This window comes from Venturia canescens, chromosome 1, assembly GCF_019457755.1.
Source record: "Venturia canescens isolate UGA chromosome 1, ASM1945775v1, whole genome shotgun sequence".
Classification (NCBI taxonomy): domain Eukaryota; kingdom Metazoa; phylum Arthropoda; class Insecta; order Hymenoptera; family Ichneumonidae; genus Venturia; species Venturia canescens.
In genome coordinates this window covers 32,414,955-32,434,327 of record NC_057421.1, presented here as the reverse complement: position 1 = coordinate 32,434,327, position 19,373 = coordinate 32,414,955, and the positions used below count along the sequence as shown (strand labels likewise).

General features: G+C 35.9%; 2 protein-coding genes across 2 annotated transcripts; one reads left to right on the top strand and one right to left on the bottom strand.

Moving 5' to 3' along the window:
• The first annotated feature begins 210 nt into the window (after nucleotides 1-210).
• Nucleotides 211-4,869, top strand: Aasdh (Aminoadipate-semialdehyde dehydrogenase). Its single transcript, XM_043411804.1, has 9 exons — nucleotides 211-712; nucleotides 820-1,084; nucleotides 1,380-2,212; nucleotides 2,329-2,417; nucleotides 2,498-3,468; nucleotides 3,554-3,705; nucleotides 3,800-3,963; nucleotides 4,111-4,374; nucleotides 4,461-4,869. Exons 1-9 carry the CDS (start codon nucleotides 709-711, stop codon nucleotides 4,848-4,850), a joined length of 3,132 nt encoding a protein of 1,043 aa, XP_043267739.1. The 5' UTR covers nucleotides 211-708; the 3' UTR covers nucleotides 4,851-4,869.
• A 464-nt stretch (nucleotides 4,870-5,333) lies between these two features.
• On the bottom strand, nucleotides 5,334-18,469 carry Gdi (GDP dissociation inhibitor). The gene is made up of 5 exons (XM_043411817.1): nucleotides 18,037-18,469; nucleotides 9,361-9,774; nucleotides 8,875-9,088; nucleotides 8,489-8,671; nucleotides 5,334-8,269 (listed from the first exon to the last, which is right to left on the bottom strand). Exons 1-5 carry the CDS (start codon nucleotides 18,195-18,197, stop codon nucleotides 7,913-7,915), a joined length of 1,329 nt encoding a protein of 442 aa, XP_043267752.1. The 5' UTR covers nucleotides 18,198-18,469; the 3' UTR covers nucleotides 5,334-7,912.
• Nucleotides 18,470-19,373: the final 904 nt, after the last annotated feature.

Genomic DNA, 19,373 nt, shown 5'->3' with positions numbered 1-19,373 from the left:
AAATTAAGTTGTCCTTTATTACGTGACATATTACAGGATCGTTGAAAAAAAAAGATATTTGGAAAAAATTAAATAAAGATTTTACCGACGGAACATTCCTCTCACCGATGCATGATAATGTACTAAAAGTCTGTATATAAGGTATTGGTGTCAATATTAATCGATAGATAGCGTCTTAGTACAATTCGTTGTGGCGTTTGAGAGTTTTACCTCCGTAAACTTGACCGACTAATTTTGAATTTCTGACATATTATCGGTATCGGTGGATGTGATTGTTTTGGAAGGAATTCAACAAAACTTGTTGAAAATTAATTTGAAAGAAAATTCAAAGATGAAAATACGTGTACAGTTAGCCGATTTTTTAAAATAATTTCGAGAAACGTTGTAAAGCTTCATGCAATATAGTTACTTCGTGGCTACAACTTTTCGGAATGTGCCAATCTCAATCAAAAACTTGTCCCGCATCCGCATGTTTCACCACATTCCCTGAATTCTTTAAAACTTCGAATATCATAATTTCCTTCAGTATTGTACTCAGAAATCCTGGTTATTCTTAACGATGGTCAATTTTTTTTTTGCAATTCCGTTCTTGCGATCCTTTCAAATGTCAATATAGCGAATATAAGATTACATATAAGGTTAATAAGAGATGTGAACATTAAACAAGCTCGTATGATTACTTATGATGGTCATAGACAATGGTAGAAAATGGGTAAGATAATAAGAGAAAAACATTATCAGGCATTTTAGTGAACATTTAAATTATCATTTGTCTTCGTATTTCGTATTATTCACTTTTCATTGTACTGTTTTCTGCAGAGTCGCCGGATATGAAAAAGCAGAAGTTATGTAAACATACACAATCATTGTGCCGGTCCTTGAATAAAATTTGTGAATGGGAAGAGTCTGATAATGTAGCAATAAAATATTGCGATGTTGGTGAAATCTATACAAATGTGACTTATGCTCAGCTACGCTCAACTTGCATTGCAATTTGTCATCATTTGCAAAATGTAAAAGGTTCCTTATTTGTGGGAATATCCAGCGATATCCCCATGTATTGTATTCCAGGATTGATGCTCGGGTATGAAATTACAATAAATTATTAACAATATTTTCAGTTCACATGGTTGAAACAGAATTAACAATATTTTTTCTCCTCAAATTTTTAATTATTCATGTTGTTTAGCTTTTTTTATTTTGCAAATTTACCGTTCAGGTCTCAAGAACAAATTGTTGATTTTGAGCTTCACAAAAATATGAAACAATGTTAAATTTTTACTATGCAAACTTTAACATGGATAGTATTGAGCATCTGATACAAGCATTGGTTAAAAAACAAACATTGATACAGAAAATATCTAACATTTGCTTTCCAGAATAATGTCGAGTGGTAGAGCTTTTGTTTGTTTACAAACTTCAACCCCAGAAGCTAGACGCATCTGCCATAAATTGAATATCTCGCATATCTTCTCACACCAGGAAGTGCCTGGAACGCAAATTGTTCTAGATTGTGTGGTGCTCGATCAGAATATCTTACTTACCAAAAATGACGAGGAATCAGAAGAATGTTTTGAATTTGAAAACGCTGATGGAAAATTTGCATATGCAACTACTACTTCTGGATCAACAGGAGAACCGAAAATTGTTAAAGTCACTCACGATGCAATAGTTCCAAATATTCTTGATCTGAAGAAGATTTTGGAAATTTCAGAAAAAGACACTGTTGCTCAGATTACGCCTCTCACTTTTGATCCGAGTATTATTGAGATATTCTTGCCTTTCTCCAGCGGAGGGAGTTTATTCATGGCTTCTGGTGATTTGAAAGACGATCCAGAAACATTACTACAAATGCTGTTGAAGTATGAAGTCTCTGTTCTTCAGAGCACTCCCTCGCTTCTGTTACAGAGATGGTCGAATGATGAGTTGAAAAAGAGTCTTCTTGGAAAAGATACGAATTTAAGAATACTCTTGATAGGAGGTGAACATTTTCCGAGTGAGAAGATTTTACCTAACATCCGCTCTCATGACAATCGAACGAGAATTTTCGATATTTACGGTATAACAGAGGTTTCGTGTTGGGCGTGTATTCGCGAAGTTGGAATAAATATTGATTCTCCATCATTGGGATCAATTTTAAGCAATACGATTCTTGAGATCAGAAATGACATGGGAATGCGAGTCGAGGAAGGTGAAGGCATTCTTTACATAGGTATGAGAGGCAGTAAAAGAAATATATTTTGTATAATATTAAGATTTCATTAATCTTTGAACCTCCTTCAAGGCGAATATGATTCAACCTCCCTCAACATTTTTCCGCTTTTGTAGGAAGCGATTCTCGAGTTTGTGTTATTGACGACGAAGACATTGAACACTTGCATAAACCAGTATTTCGAGATTCAGGAGACATCGCTGTGGTATAATGAATTTGCTTTTTTCACTTCAAATTTCCACCTCATTTCATCGAATGCTCATATGACTTTTCTATTTTCTACAGATTAACCGAAATGGCGACATAAAACTGAAAGGGCGACATGGTCGTCGCGTCAAAAGATATGGAAAAAAAATTTACCTATCAAATCTGGAATCTCATGTGCAGCAATTATCATTTGTGAAAAATTGTTATGCTTTATTCGAGGAGAAGAATCAATCTCTTCATCTCTATTTCACGACGTTTGCAAAATCAGCTAACGAGGCTGAACAAGAGAAATGGCAAAATGAAATTTCAAGTCACACACATGCATTGGATGATATTTATCGACCAGACGAAATCACGATGCTGAATCATTTTGTGCTAACGACTAATGGAAAAATATGCAAGAATTCTTTGAAAAAAAATTTAAGAAAACTGGACAAAGTTTCCAAGAATAATATCAGTAAATTGAACGTTGCGAAAACATTCGAGAATATTTGGAAACGTTTCTTACCGGTTGAAGAAGAATTAGGATTTTTAAATGCTGGTGGGTCTTCTGTAATCGGTCTACGCATCGCTAATTTGTTTGAAGAGAAAATTGGTGCAAAATCTCCAAAACTTTTAAGCCTTCTACTTCGAAATGAAAATTTGAAAGTATGTCGCGAATATGTTGTTACGAGTCAATTATCTGATTCCTCGAGCCATGGACAGATTTTTACGAGCATTGAAACATCGATTGACGATAAAGACGGCGATAGAACTGGACAATTTTTTAATGAAAAAAACAGCAAAATTGTCGAAACCAGCCAGAGCGAAATTAAACATGAACGATTCGTTACTGCAAATGAGGAAAAACATTTCAAAGGATTCGAACAACAAAAAGAAAATTCTGACAAACGTATACCGTGGCAAAAATGTCGAGGCCGGAACAATTTCCAAAATTTTGATGGATCCCATAACAGAGGTTGGATCGCATCCACAAAAATTCGTCTCATGAATCATTACGATTTGATGAAATGTGTTGATGCCTCTCCAACAGTTTTTAAATATCCTGGGTTCGTGAAGAATTTATATGAAATTGTAAACAAAATTCAATTTCCTTAAATTCTTTTGAGATGAAGTTCTTATTTTTTTTCTTAGAGGTCAAAGTTATGTAACAGTTGGTTCACATGCCGGAATTATTTGTACAGCAGCATTAAGCAAAGACAATTCTAATATACATTGGAGAGTTTCGTTACCAAATAGAATCGAGGCTTCAGTACTAGTCATTGATAATTTCAAAGGGATCGTTGGTAAGTTTCATCTGTATATTTGGTGAAAACTGACTTCACCGAATTTTCTTCGAAAAATATATGAATAAATAAAAAAAAAAGATAACATTTCAAGGTTCCTACGACGGTTTTCTTTATTGCGTTGATCTAAAGAGTGGTGAGATTTTTTGGAAGTTCAAAACAGATGATATTGTCAAATGCACTGCCGTACTTTGTCCGAAAAATCAAACGGTATTCTTTGGTTCTTACGATCGCAAAGCTTATTGCGTTTCTCTGGGGGTAAGATAAAACCATCGACGAAAAGCGACATTTTTAGATGTTGAAAATTCACTCGGATAACTACAATTCACTGTCACTCGAAAATTTCCATAGAAATATACAAAACATTTATAGTAATTCTATTCCATAATGTTATTTTATTTTTAGAATGGGTCTCAAGTCTGGGGTGCCAAAGTCGGCAATGGGAGTTTTTGTGCAACTCCGTGGGTCAACGATGAACTGAATTCCGTTCTTTTTGCATCTTTGGATGGTACTTGCGTATCTCTGAAACAAAGAAATGGTGAAATCAATTGGTTGGAAAAATTGGACTACCCAGTATTTTCAGCTCCAGTTATTTTGAAAACTGGAACCGCTATATTTTGTGATGTTTCTGGTAATTTACACTTTATGTCTGCAGCTTCTGGTCAAAGGGTACGCATCAACACGGAACGAACGAAGTATTTTTGTTGAAAAGAGTTTGAAGTTTTTTAATTTTCGCAATTTTTTATATCCTACAGTTGCGGAACATAAAAATAAATGGAAATATCTTTTCGGCCTTGACCGTTTACGAAGACCCTGAAACAAAACTTCAAAGTATTTTGTTTGGCAGTGAGAATCGAAAAATTTACAAAATGCAACTACAGCCCGAACAGGTAGAGCCGATATTCGATTTTACTAAAGATGTCGGTGTACCAATAGCTTCAACACCATCGACCAATGGAGAAATCATAGTTGTCGCTGGCAACGATGGTGATTTGAAAATTCTTGACTTCGGCAGTGGTGACGTATTGTATAATTATAAACTTGGGGGTAATGTTTTTTCATCACCTATAATTTATGAAGATTTTATTGTTGTTGGCTGTCGTGATAATTTTTTGTACGTTATTTTGAAATATAATGAAGAATAATAAATATATTAAAAGTGTACTTAATACTTTCTTTAAATCCATATATTGAATTATAAATATCGAACAAGTGTTAATTATTTCCATATCTCATACGGAGTAATTGAAGAGACCGCATTAACAATTATCATTACCGGTGACTGCAACATTTTTCCGTGAAAAAATGAGTAAGACATTTTTTTCATTTATAATGAAAATTTTCGAAAAGTTATGAAATAAAGAAAGATAAGAGTTCGAAACGAATCCGTTTGAATGAGCATCAAGTGGTTATGTATTGCTTCTGGTGAAAGTCTATGGGAATGAATACAAGAAATAATATGGCGATCACATAATAAGAAAAACGTACATGTTTCTCACAAAAAACCACAAATTAATTTAATTCGTAATTATACGAAGATTAATAATTTCAATTAACCGAGGGATTTTTAGAATGAAATTTTTCGGAGCCTAATGGGAAATTTCTTTAACAAATGAAAGAATAAAAAATTTTCCTATCGTAGCACAATGCAATTTATTCCATACGGTTTTCGTATTACAGTAAATAGTAAGTGTACGATTCTGAAAATGTTTCGAATTTCATGTTGGTTTTGCTCTGCGTACTTTCGGTTCTTAGCATCCTCCTTATTATAAATTTCTCAAATTTTATGTTTATTCATCCGTTCGTTCGGTATACGGACTCGTGTGTGCCTCTAATGATATCTTTTAAAGCGGCGTGCAAGCTTCGATACTGTTTTGTTTAACTGATTTTTTAAAAAATCTTTGTTCAGCTTTGTCTTTTGTTTTGTCTTGTAACTGCAAAGATTACGCGCTTAGGACTAAAGACGATACTTATTATCACGATTTGCTCCACGCCGAGCAAAGGAATATTTATTTGTGACTGTAAGCTGGCGCAAAACATGTTTCAATTATACTACTCAACGGTATCCTCGTTGGATTCAAATTTTTGTAACAGACTTCTTTCTTTTTATTTTGTTTTAAATTAACACTTCAAAGGATAATTTCGAAGATTACACCTCAATTTTAATGGGGAAATATCTCAGGCCGATGGCGTTATGGAGTATCGCACGTAAAAACCGAGACAAACGAATTGAGGCGTAGAGCTCATATCAATATGAATATAATTATATTGCAATTAAATTCAACAGACGCCCGCGTTACATTAGGGTATACACAGCAGTACTCCACAGTTTACACATTTTGAAATTGCCACTGAGCCGTGACTTTTTCAAAAATGAAAAATAAAATGGTACTGTAATTTTCGCACATTTAGCTTTCAATGAAAATAGCTATAATCCGTAATCAATAATTCTAAAGTATTTCATATCGCTAAAATGGAGGCATGCTGACACATTCGGTCTTGAAAATTTATCTATCAAGAAGCACTTTTCTTACACACGTCATTTTTTTCAATCCATATTTCATTTTCTCGCTACTTTCTCATTTCATTTAATAAACACTTTTTATCTTTTTGGAGTCGTATTCGTCTCTTTTGCACTAATGGGTTGTTATCCATTCTTGACCACGGAAAAGAGACCGTGATAGGAATCAGATCGGCCCGTATCGATGTGGTAAAAAAAAAAGTTAAATCAAGAATTTTTAAGGATTTAGTTCCCCATTTCATCGTTTGTATTTCTCTCTTATTACACCTATTAGACATCTCGATTAGTCTGCATAACATTTGGGCAATTAAGAATATGATACATTTGTAACATCCCTGTCAGACCTTTGCCAAAAAGACGCAAACGCTCCCATTCTCAACTCAACCTTTTTTCGTTGTTCATTCACATTTGTAATTTGATCACGTTCTTTCGAGAGTAATGAATGCAATCTTGTTTATTTATTCTCGACGCCATATGAATTATCTTTATCTCTGTATTTTTATAGTGAGAAAGACTTATCCGCGGATTTTAAATGGGAACGTATTCAGTGCAAAATTTCGTCGCATTCGATGCTCGAGAAGAGAAAAAAATATTGGAAAATTGTTACAGGGACATTTAAATCTGGAAGGTTTGAAAAATCAGTCATTAAACAAAGTTTCTTCCTCCAACCACTCGAGTAATGGAACGAATTCTTCTAATTAAAAACATATATTTTGTAAAATGTCTTTTCTTATTGAAAATTAAATTTTCCTTATTTAAAAAATGGCAGTACATTCACGAGGCCATGCGTTGGTCAGGTCCACTCGTCTTGCACGAAAAAAAAATTTGAAATACTTCTCGAAATGTGTTTTGAGAATTTTTGCAAAGAAAATGATGATTTTTCTTACTCCTTCAAGGTGTATACGTCCTTCATACATATGCAAGTTGGAGAAAATTTCACGATAGTACTGTATTCTCTTATAAATGTTGATCCTATACAGAACGATAAACTTTATCGTTTTGACTCTTTTCAATTTGTTCATTTTTCCCATTGACATATTCGCGATTAGAAGATTGATCTTCTAAACCGCTACTTTTATCAGACAAAACTTAAAAAGAAAAAATGCGATTCGCAAAACCAGACGGAGCTTGTATTTACAGTACACAACACACACACAAATTATTTTTCGTTTTTTCTTCTCTCTTCTCTGAATATCATGCTTTGTCTTCCTGACGCGAACGATTAAATTCGGTGGTTTTTTTCGTAGAATCTTCTCACTATTCATAATTCGCTTTCCAACCTCGAAAGCTTCGAGAATCTTTATTTTCCACTTACAGTGTTAGTTATGTTTCTTTTTTTTTTTTTTTAAATTTTACAATCGATTTCCGCCACTGTCATGCAGCGCCCAAGAAGGAATAACATGGATATGAAATTCTGCACTCTTTTGAACTTTTGTTCATCCTTCTTTTTATCTTTATTCAATCATCTTCGTAAGTGATGTATGTTCGTGTTCCGTGTGTGTTTGAGTGTAAGTGTGCACTCGCGCGCGAGTGTGTGTAAGTATTTTGTTTTTATTTTTTTAATTTCATTGTTCACATTATTATGAATTATCATCGTAAATACGAACGCGAGTAATCGAAAAGGCGAAACATCTCGATTGCGCATCGTCGCATCTTTTTGGGCGAAATTATGAAATTTCGCATCGGTTACTGATCTTCGTCACCAAGTTCTTGCTTGACTTTGTTGAAATCGAATTCCTCGCCTGTGGCACGCTTGAATATATCGAGCACATCGAGACACGTAGTCTCGAAATGCGTTGTCGCGTCGTAACTCGCGGATATGAATAACTGGCTCTCGAGACCATCGTCCGTTGGCTCCATGTAATCCGAAACGCAAACGAACTTTTGGGATATCGGAGCAAGCAAATCAAGACCCGGCTTTATTTCGGCCTCCGGATTGTTCGTCTCAACGGTCGTCGATACCATGGCAATGAACCAACCCCTCGCTGCTACTTGATGCGTGTGAGATACCATGGATACGTAGATGTCAGATTTACGATTTACCTGCCAAACATTTGTTTTTAATAAGAACAATGTTTTGTTTTGTTTTGACACTGGGAAGATTATTGATCAAGAATTGCGGCAGCGGGTCCCGCCGCACTATAATATACTCCAATATGACGATACTCGAATTTTCTATTTTCTTGTTGTACAAAACGAAACAATTCCTGGAATAATTCAGGCTTGCAATGAATTCTTGAAAAATGATTTTTGTGTAATTACCTGCTTCTGAGGAATGATTATTTGCGTCGACAATGCGTCTTCGGTTCCAGCAATCGGATGATTCAGGAGACAAATGCATCGTATTACCTGGCCAACTTTCTTGACGCGATCGGGCACGTAGGTAGGATCACAGAAGACTTGTTTGCACTTGGCTACTTCCTCTCCCGAACGAACACCCACGACCTAAAAAAGATGAAAAAATTCAGCATTTCAAATTTTGATTCTTAGGAAACATACGCTCGGAAATGAGCGTGAGTTTCGAGGAATAAAGATGATACTTTCTTTTTTTTCCATTAACGAAATATTATTATAAAATGGAGTTATCATGGGCCAGAAAATTCTTGAGTCAGTGTCGATTGTCTAGCTTTCTGGGGTGTTTTTTTTACCTTTCCGTTTTCCATTACGATTTCATCGATCGGTTTGTCCAACATATAGGTTCCACCGTAGATGGCACTGAGCCTCGCAAAACCCTGAGGGAGTTCACCGAGTCCGTACATGGGATAGAGGTACGGTGATTTTCCATATCGAGCTAAACTGTCGCTGTATAGTTTTATACGCCGGACAGTTTTTATTGCGCTCTGTGAGATATAGTCGTCGTTTCTGTAAGAAGTTAATTGTTTTCACGATATATTATTAACGAATTAATCTCTCTCATTTTTTTTTAACTATATATAAATTCATTAATTCATGATCCCAATAACATAACGAGCCCTAAATAAATTGCTTGCATACAAAAAGACTTTAAGTTTACCATTTATCATAAAATCAATCATAAAATAGCCACAAATGTACTCGTTGACTTTACCGCCACTGCATTGGATGACATAAAAGAAATGAAAAGCCCAAAAGTTTCAATTAGCAAGTAGTTTTACCTGTGGAGAGCGAGAGCATGCCCGGTGAAATCTTGAGTATTGGGATCGAGGCTAAACTTGTTGTAAAGTGCACTCATGCTATTGTTGACTGGATCAAAACCATCCCACGTTTTTGGATCGTCCTCCTGGACATTTTGAACCCAGATGAGAAAATTACGGAAACGTCTTTTCTCGAACATACCCATGAGGTCGCTGCCTAATGCCTCTCGTTGATCTATCGGGACTTTTGCAATTTTTCCCGACTTATAGACGTAAGATCCCTCGATGGATTTGAACTCGAGATAACGAGTTACACCAGTGTGAATCAGAAGCTTGACCAACAGTCCATTTGCCATCAAGAATTTTGGTATCAAATCGACGTTCCAATCCCTGCCTCGGCCGTACATCGCATCCGGTGGTGGTAAATTAAATTTTCTGCAAACAACATCAAAGCTTCGTATTAATATTTTTCTTTATTTTTTGTAGAGACTTATCTTCGATGGTTTGATTAACAATTTAGGCAATTCATCTTTTATATTATTGAAATGTAGCAAAATTTATTTGCTCTCATTCTTTTTTAGGGGTAAAAATTCCTTAGTAATCGATTACAATCATTAATAAAATTGAAAAATAAAGTTTTATTGTAGAAAAATGGCCAAATTGAAGAAAGGAATTTTGAAGCTCCAGACACTTTAAATTTCCGTGGATGCAAATTTGCACCAGTGTCGTGTCTACGGGTTAAAGATGTATGTAATGGCGTAGTTAAATTCGTGCGAGCAAAACAAAGTGATTGATGGGTCAGGGAGCCCAAGTGGAGCTGACAGAAAAAAAGCTTTCACAAAGCTTCAATCAATAACAGAACTTACGAACACCCCCAAAGAATTTCCATCCTGAAACATCTCTATTTTCATTTTCCACGTAAATGTGTGCGTAATGCATCGATTAATTTTCGTTCAATAGTAAGTAAGATGGGTTCTAAAATAAATATTAAAATTTTTTTATCTCTGCTACACCGTTTTGATATCGAAAGTTTGTTTTCCATTTTTTGACTCATATAAAAAATTCTTCGGAGCTAACATTTTTTTGAATGCTACTTTCGAATCGTTTCGAACGAAACGATGAGGGTTCTGAGGACATCTCAATTGGGTGGTGACGGAACGTCACCGGAGCCCTCGCTTTGAGAACGAGCGTCGAGAAAGTATGCTGCTTTCAATTCTTCCTCAATTCAAACTTCGTTCAATATGATGAGACTGCGAATGTATTTCGTTCGATCAAAACACTCTTCCAATTTTGGAGAACAATAAAGTCGAGTGTTACACGAAAAGATGGTTCGAGCATATTTTTTTCGTGCTCCGGCGATAAACACTTCTGTGTACATCGTCTAACAAATGATTGAGTATTAATAATTGGTAGCGTTTCGTATCACCGGATTTCGTTGAATCTTCAACAGGCTACGAACGATACTGCGGAGCAATGTGGAACGATACAGAAAAAAAATAGCAGTATCAGTGTCAAAGTGCTTTGTTACGTGCAACGACGTACGATTATTAAATTCAGTTTTATTTATGATCAAAGCGATAAATTGGGGATGCGAAGTTCGCTGATTGCTCGAAGCATTGTGAAATATCTGTTGGCACATTACGAGCACCGAATGAGGCAACTTTGTTTTTTATCGAAAAATAATAAATGTTGAAAATTCTTAGAATTTACTGTGTCCCCAAACGAAAATATTTTCTTTAGCAACTTAAACAGAACATTTCGACGGTTATTCGTTGCGTTATCCGTTACACAAAGTGTAACGAGAGCTGGTGCAAAATTACGAAACCCTTATCAAACGACTGATGAATCCTTGATGAGCATTTATCACAAGTTCCGTTATTGCGGAACGACGAGTGTGTTTACCTCCCACTTTCATCTATTGAATCGACGCAAAAAAGGAAGCGAGATATATAGAGGGCGCTACACGCTGTCGTGCTACTTTTCATTTCGAAATCGATATTCTCTCGCGCTCGAGTTTCCACGAGCCTGGTACTTTGCCGCTCGTATCATCCTCTGCCAAGTTTTTCATGATGGAATTACATTGAAAAAATTGGATTCATTGAAACAATTGCGTCTATGGAAAAACAAGTTTTATATAATTGAGCTTCTTTGCATTGTCTCTCGTTTATTCGCATCGTTTTTCTTTACTTAATAAAAACATTTTCATTTCCGTATATACACGAGGCTTTGCAGAGCACAAGATTTATCGTTAGGTCACTTTCAGACTTGCGATGTTTCTCGACGTTCGCACCTCATTGTGATTCGTTTTCAGTATAAAAGTCATTGCCCCATGTGCAGCGCGAATTGTGATGCGCCACGCCGTCTGCTTTTTCGTCGTTTGTGTCCCCCGCTCGTCACGCTAGCGCAAACGCGAATGCCGGAAAGCCGAGAGGTAACAGCGATAATCATATTTCCAAGTGTCTAGGCGAGCCCACATGGGTATATCATTTCATCTGTACATTAATGCATACAATGACGCTGCTGAAGTTTGCAACGTTCGAGTCCAACGAAATGAACGAAAAAAAAAACACACACACACAATTTGCAATTCTCCAATTTTGTGCCCTCACTAATTTGCAATTCGTTGCTTTCCATCCTGAACAAATGATTCGTGAAATAAAAATTTGGAGAATCATAATTTTTTTTTCGTTCATTCGGTTGGACTCGAACGCTGCAAATTCCTCCGTATTTATATACTTTTGTACGTGAGAAAATCAAAGTTCGACTTCGTCATGACGTTGCATATTTTCGAGATTATCTCCGACTAGTTTTTCCTCACCGTTCCGAGAGTTCTCTAATCGCGCGTTGAATTTTCTTTCTTTTTCGAACGCTTTGAGAAAAAGCGCTCGAGATGGGAGAATACTGATCGTTTTGAAGAAACAAGACTCGATGAAATTCTAGGTTCTTTGAGATCGAGAATGTCGAGAGATGCCTATGATTTCTTGGTGCACGGATTGACACGCGAGACGAATAATGCTGAAGTTTGCAGCGTTGGAGTCCAGCGAAATGATATTAAAAAAGTCTCCAATAATTCCAGTAATTCTCCAATTTTGTTACCTGCCTGAATTCTTAGTTTTTCAGTCTACACCAATGATTCGTGAAATAAAAAATAGGTGAATTACACATGTTATTTTCGTTAATTTGGTTGAACTCCAACGTTGCAAACTTCAGCGTCGTGCGGGCCGAAAAAATCCGAAAAGCCGAAAAAATATAATCGTCCGATAAACATTAATGTAGAACAATGGAATTTCGATCACAGTGAAATTGATGGCAACGAACGACGCTGAAGTTTCCAACGTTGGAGTCCAACGAAATGAACGAAAAAAACGTTTGTAATTCACCAATTTTTTATTTCACGAATCGGTGGTGCACCTTGAAAAACTACGAATCGCAAATTTGGCAGGGAACAAAATAGGGGAATTACTGGAATTATTGGAGAGTTTTTTTCGATCATTTCGTTGGACTCCAACGTTGGAAACTTCAGCGTCATTGGCAACGAAAGTTCCGCTGTCGGAATTCGAATCATTGTAGACCCCCCCAAAGACACAAATGGCATTCAACGAGTTCATATTCTATATACTCATAGGTTTTACCGAAAGTTTAATTCAGCCCACTGACCCAGTGACCCTTCCAAGCCAGCTATAATCGATCAATCGTTGTGTATCAATATTATTATGATCGGGATGGCAATCGTATCAAAATTTCATCGTTTTCGCGGTCTCGTGATTGAGCTCGTGATTTGGGACTCCATTATCGATATTCTTTGGCTCACGTTGAAGAATCTGACGTGTCCTGATGGATTTTCAAAATCATCATTTGAATCTACTTTTTTCAGAGCTCAACGATGTCTAATGGAAATAATCGTTCGGCACGCTTCGCCTCTATCGTTACAATCGATTCAATTGAGATTTTTTCCTTTTTTCGTTGCAAGGAACAGTGAATAACGGTGAAAACGTTTTTTTTTTCTGAGGAACGTTTCCGAGTGAAAGGTGTATGGTTCGAAGATAATACTTTACTTGAAACCATTACAAATACCAACGGTTTCTTCGGTCTTGAAGCAAGACGAATGGATGTTTCTTTAATCGAAATTCATTGTACTGGATTTTCGAACGCTCGAACTAGTCGTAAATATTGAAACTTTCAAACGTTTCAGGATTTCTTTCAGCAAGTCGAGTTGAATTCGATTTTTCATTAGACTTTAATGCGTGCGACGAAATTGATGGTATTTTGTTCATTCAGCAAGAGTTATTTTATGGAGATAACACGATCGTTAAAAAAACACATTCTCGTCTCGGTCTGTATAATATTTTACCCGTTACTCTGGAAAAAAATGGAGTTAATAGAAAAAGGTATATGAATAAAAATAATTCGAAGGCAAAAGTGAATATTCCACTGGAATCTTGAACCTTAAAAACATTAATTTGCTCTAAAAAAATAAAATCGAACTTGAAAATTCTACCAATAAAATTATAAATAACAATTTCATTGAGCTAAAGTTTGTTACATTAAAATTCTCTTTTAGACACATTCTTCCATGGCACGTAATTATTGAAAAGTTTTTCTTATTCTCCGACGATAGAGTATTACATATTTTTTTGAAAACTGTTTTAAATTAATCCCGAGATCGTAATGAACCAGTAGAATTTTTGTTTTTACTTTAAGACCGAAAATTGTCTTAAAAGTTATTTTTTATTTATGATTTTGAATTTTCGCGCGGAAACGCTAGCCACCGTGCTGTTTCGCTTTGTGACGTTACTCCGTTAGTAAACAATACGACTGCGAAAGACCAAATAATGTAATGTATATCATTGGTGCCTGAATGCAAGTGTAAAAACGCCCCAAAAATTTTAATAAAATCAATAATAAAAGTTTACAAAAGCGATAATAACTTGTAAAATTTCAAAATAACACAGTGCGCGCGATAAAAATCTGGATTGTTTATTATCGGAGTGACGTCACGTTGGAATCCAATATGGCGGGATGGCGTTTTACACATTTGAAAAACAGATGAAAAAGGACGATTTTTAAATTTGATTTATAAAATTTACATTCCATGTTTATGAATAAATATTGACGTTTCTCGTTTACCGTTTACGAAATCTATCATAAACGTGCATTTTTATATATTTTTTTTTTTTTACACAGTGTAAAATACCTTATTGTAATTAAAGCCTATATTGATTCGACAATTGCCTCAAATTCGTGGACGATTGGTGTCAGTAGACTTTTTTCTAGCAGTCAGAATAATTTTTTTTGTATTTTCGTTATAATTATATTCGATGATTTATGGAATTTTTAGCGAATAGTGACAATTTCATACGAATCAAAAAGTTCTTACTATAACGGCTTAGTAATACGCAGCGTTCTCTTGTAAATGATAGAATAATAAATGATGAGTGAAGGCCGCGAGGGTTTGATAGAGATTAATGAAAGCCTGTCAGAAAACAATTGTTCCGTCTTCTGCACCGGTAAGTCGATGATCCGAAGTCTCAGAGGGCGGGTCCGATCGATCTCGCCCTAAATGCGGCATCCATATTCCCTTGGAAAATTTTCCTACAGCCTTGTTTTCCAATCGAAAATAAGTCGACACTTATTTTCGTGCCGGAAAATAAAAATGGGGGTGAATCTCTGAAATTTTCGCTTGGAAATGCAACGTGGGAAAACGTACGTGACCAACAAAAATCGTAGTACGAAAGCCTACGAACCAAAACCACGTCACATCATTTGACGGGCAAAACTGCGTCTAAAAGATCGTTAGATTAGACGAGCCTCAAACCAACTAGGTGAGCAGAAATGTAGCAGCTGCAACGAAAAACATTTTCGTACGTTTGAAATTGAAACCGTACATAATTTCTGTCGTTTCATAAGGAAAACGTTTTTTTTCGGTTATCATGCGCGCGGTAGGTCGCCTGAGTGGATTTTTCCAAAATTTCAACAAATTTATTTGCATGGCTGTCGGGATTATTGAAGTACTGTTTTTTTCAGACTTTCCGATATCGCCTATAACCCGAAAAAATGAAAAGAAAGTTTTGGGTCGCCTGGTAAAAGCTCCCACGCTTGAACGAGGTCGAGTTTCTTTTCAATGCTCGGACACCGACCTTTTAATAACGCTCGGAAATATGGAATTTGTAAAAAATTTCCGTCAGGGTTTGGATGGACGTTGGCGTTGCTAATTTCTGCCGTTACAGTGACGTTTTACGCTTGTATGATAAATTGGGATAGTCTCTGTCTGCTGCGATTACAATCCCGCATCATAGCTTTCGATACTAATCCAGTTGAAATAAGTAAAATCTGAACCAATTTCCATTCAGAAGCATCGCCACTCTGTTTTTAGTGTTGTTTTTTGTTTTTTTTTTTTTTTGTAAGATTTGTAAGTTTTCTGGACCAACAGGAATGTGCTTTCAAGTTATCGTAAAAATCCTCCTTGTTTCTTGGCAATTGTTAAAAATTGAAAAATCAATTTTATTGAGAATCCTTTTTGAAATGCGTTTTATCGAAAAACGCAACACACAAGAGTTGTGCGTTCGATGTCCAATACAAAAATCCTCTCGAGAGATATGCGATAAGTAGAAAAAATTTATGATACGATTTCAGAATGATTTCGGAGTTTGGAAAAGTTTTATGACCAGTAAGATGCTGCAATAAATTTGTCTGATATTCATTTCTTTACGTCTGGACAACTTACTTTATCACGTCCTACAATTTTCAGATTTTTTGCTTTTTTACCGATTTAGTAAAATTTTGCAACTAATAATTGACAGTCTTTCCATATTTTTCTAAAGGAATTACCTCGGTCATTCAAGTATAGCGGAATAGTAGTAAAAAGCGCTATCTTAATTTTTTTATCGTGAATAATTTTATTCAATTATTACTCTTTATTTATTTAATTAATTTAATTATTAATAATTAATAATAATGGTATCAATAAATAATTGATATAACTATTAATAAATAAATGAAAATTAATAAAATAATTCAACTAATTATTAAATAATGAATATCTAAGTTGAGTTAATTCCAGAACATATTTCATTCCGAGTTTTTCACATGATTCGATAAAACATTGCAAAAAGGTAACGTTTGACAACGTTGAACGTAGTCATTTGACAGATTAGATCAGAGATCACGACGCTGAAGTTTCCAACGTCGGAGTCCAACGAAATGAACGAAAAACACGTTTGTAATTCACCAATTTTTTATTTCACGAATCGTTGGTGCAGCTTGAAAAACTACGAATCGCAAATTTGGCAGAGAACAAAATAGAGAAATTACTGGATTTATTGGAGAGTTTCTTTCGATCATTTCGTTGGGCTCCAACGTTGGAAACTTCAGCGTCATCAGAGATCGCTATATGTGTAACCCTAAAAAGTACAGCTGTCACTTTCATTCACCATATTATATAGTTTAAGCTATATATGACAAGTGACGTACAGATCTGCAAAATTTCAAGATTCTGTAACCATTCGTCATGTTGAACTCAATATTTATAATTCAGATGGCCGCTGATCCCACTTTTTAGCGTACCATTAGATTCCATGCCATTCAATTCTTATAAATAATATTTTAATATTAATATTTCATAATATATTATATATAATAATAATAATAATAAATTTGGAGTGAAATGCTATGATTATAGTTCGGTAGAATTTTTTGACATTTTTGAAAATTCAAGGATAAGGAAATCTATCAATTTGATACGATTTCGATGGTAACGGTGCAAGACAAAATTTTGGTCATATAGGCTCTAGCACGTTCGTAACGAAACGTTCGCAGCGCCGCACATCGGTTGATCCCAAACACAACACTCTGACGGAATATCTTGTTGAACATGAACATATTATTAATTCCGTCACCGAGCGCGTCGGTTTGCAAGGGGAGCCATAACACGTCGTGCGGAAACGTCGGAAAAACAAGTATCAATTCTCATGGTCAAGTCAAAAAATGTTCTCTTGGATGTTCTACTTTAACGAACGGCTGTTTGTTTCTCGTGACCTGTTTTTTCTTCTCGGCTCGTGACTTTAAAAAAAAAAACCTTGAAAATAAGTCAGGAAAACCGAGATATCAATCGTTTTTCACAGGTATTATCCATACTGAACTTGAAATAATAAAAATCCTTTGTCCGAAACTGAGATTGAACATTTACAAGTCGACCGGACTGAGCAAAAGACCGTCATAATTGTTCTGACACGAAGGAAGTGGGAGAGCGGCCGAAGGTGAAAGAACGCGGGAGTTTCACGCACTTATCAAGACTTTTGGATAGCGAAGAGTATGAAAACGACGTTTACAAAGTGTTTTTAGAATCGTTTACTTTGAATTATGTCAGAAGTAATAAAAACGAAGGAAATAAATCAATAGAGAATGGAGAGGATGTTGGGGACGAGAATATCGAGAACAGCGCACTCCATAAATTTTCTTTCTCCGTCTCTCCTCTCATCACGAATGGTTCGATCCACCAGGCTCAACAACCAATGACGACAGCTGTACGAAACTTGGTTATTCGTTGAACATTACCACTTTCCCTCTGCCAAGTTTATGCAGCAACATGCGCCAGTTGAAAGATTCACGCAAACAAGGATAAAGCCAATAAAATGAGAGATTTTTTTTTCTCTCTTTCATCCTGAATGTTTTTTCTAAGCATATACGTCAAGTTCTTACCCGAAAAATTCCTCGAGGGGGGTAATCGAGGCGGATTCACCGCCGTAGTACTTGTTGCGATCGACATGTAAGACTTTTTTCCCGCTGACTGATAGCATACCAGATAGGATGCACTCCTTGAGCCCTGTGCCCAACACTATCGCGTCATATTCTTCATCCATTCTGCTTCCGTTTGTACGCTATTTATCGCGGATTCAGCCAGAGACGAACCTCAACTTTCGCAATTTTTCACTATATTCCCGGATTAAACGAACTTTCACAGGTGTTCGGATGAATCGGCAGCTTCGAAATATTCTTCTACGTTTTTGTTGTTGCTGTTTTTTTTTTTTTTTGATGAAAATAGAAAAGAATCAATATCGATAAGTGACTAACTCGCGGATGCCAACTCGCACCTCGCACTACTATTATGCCGGAACGGAAGACCCCGCCGCTTCTGCTACGTCAATTCGCTTTTCCCTTCACTGCCCACCCCCGCTCCAGTATGTTTAGCACTGCACGTGGCTCTCTCTGCCGTTCGGTTGGGAACCAAAATCATGAGCCTTGGGCGACGATGATGGCGTTACTGGAGTAAAAAACACGTCCAATTTTTTCACCAAGTTATTTTCTGTAGAGTCGAATGACACTTTTTTGAGATTTTACATAGCGAAACTTTTTTCATTTCGGAGGATAAATGTGCCGGAGAAAAATTCCAATGATAACCGTCAACTTTATTTCTTGCACTTAAAGCGGCTCGGTCGGTACATACTTCGCGCAAATAAGGTGATCTCTTCGTCGTAAAGTCAGCTCGCAATAAAATGATTATTAAAATTACGATTATTTTGCAATTGAATCCCGATCAGGTTCGAAATAATATAAAAGGTATTAGAAATGCGGCTTTTCTGTTGATTTAGTAAATTTTTATTTAACTTAACAAAAAAACGTATCTAAATATCAACGAACGGTCAATTTATACCGGCAACAACCTAACCTAATGTAGGTCACCTTAAATCAATCGACCAGTCTAAATCTGCATGGCAGTAGTTCAGTCGGTAAAAATTCTGCCTCGCAATGATCTCCGATACCGTAAAGTTGTTGAAGAAAATTAATTATAATCTCTTTTCGGAGAATCTTGAATTATCTAAACAACCTTCGAAAAAAATGCGAATATTTTCGCACTAACACAACTAATAGAGAATTTTTAATATATTATTATTAGTATTTTTATTATTTAATGTTCACCGAATGATTTCGTTCTACTACTATCATGTTCCATTTCACCATGCAAAGAAAAAAAGTGGTTGGTAAGTCTGTTTTCCATGAACTATAGTGAGAAAATGTGGCGGCGCTGTTGGACAGGG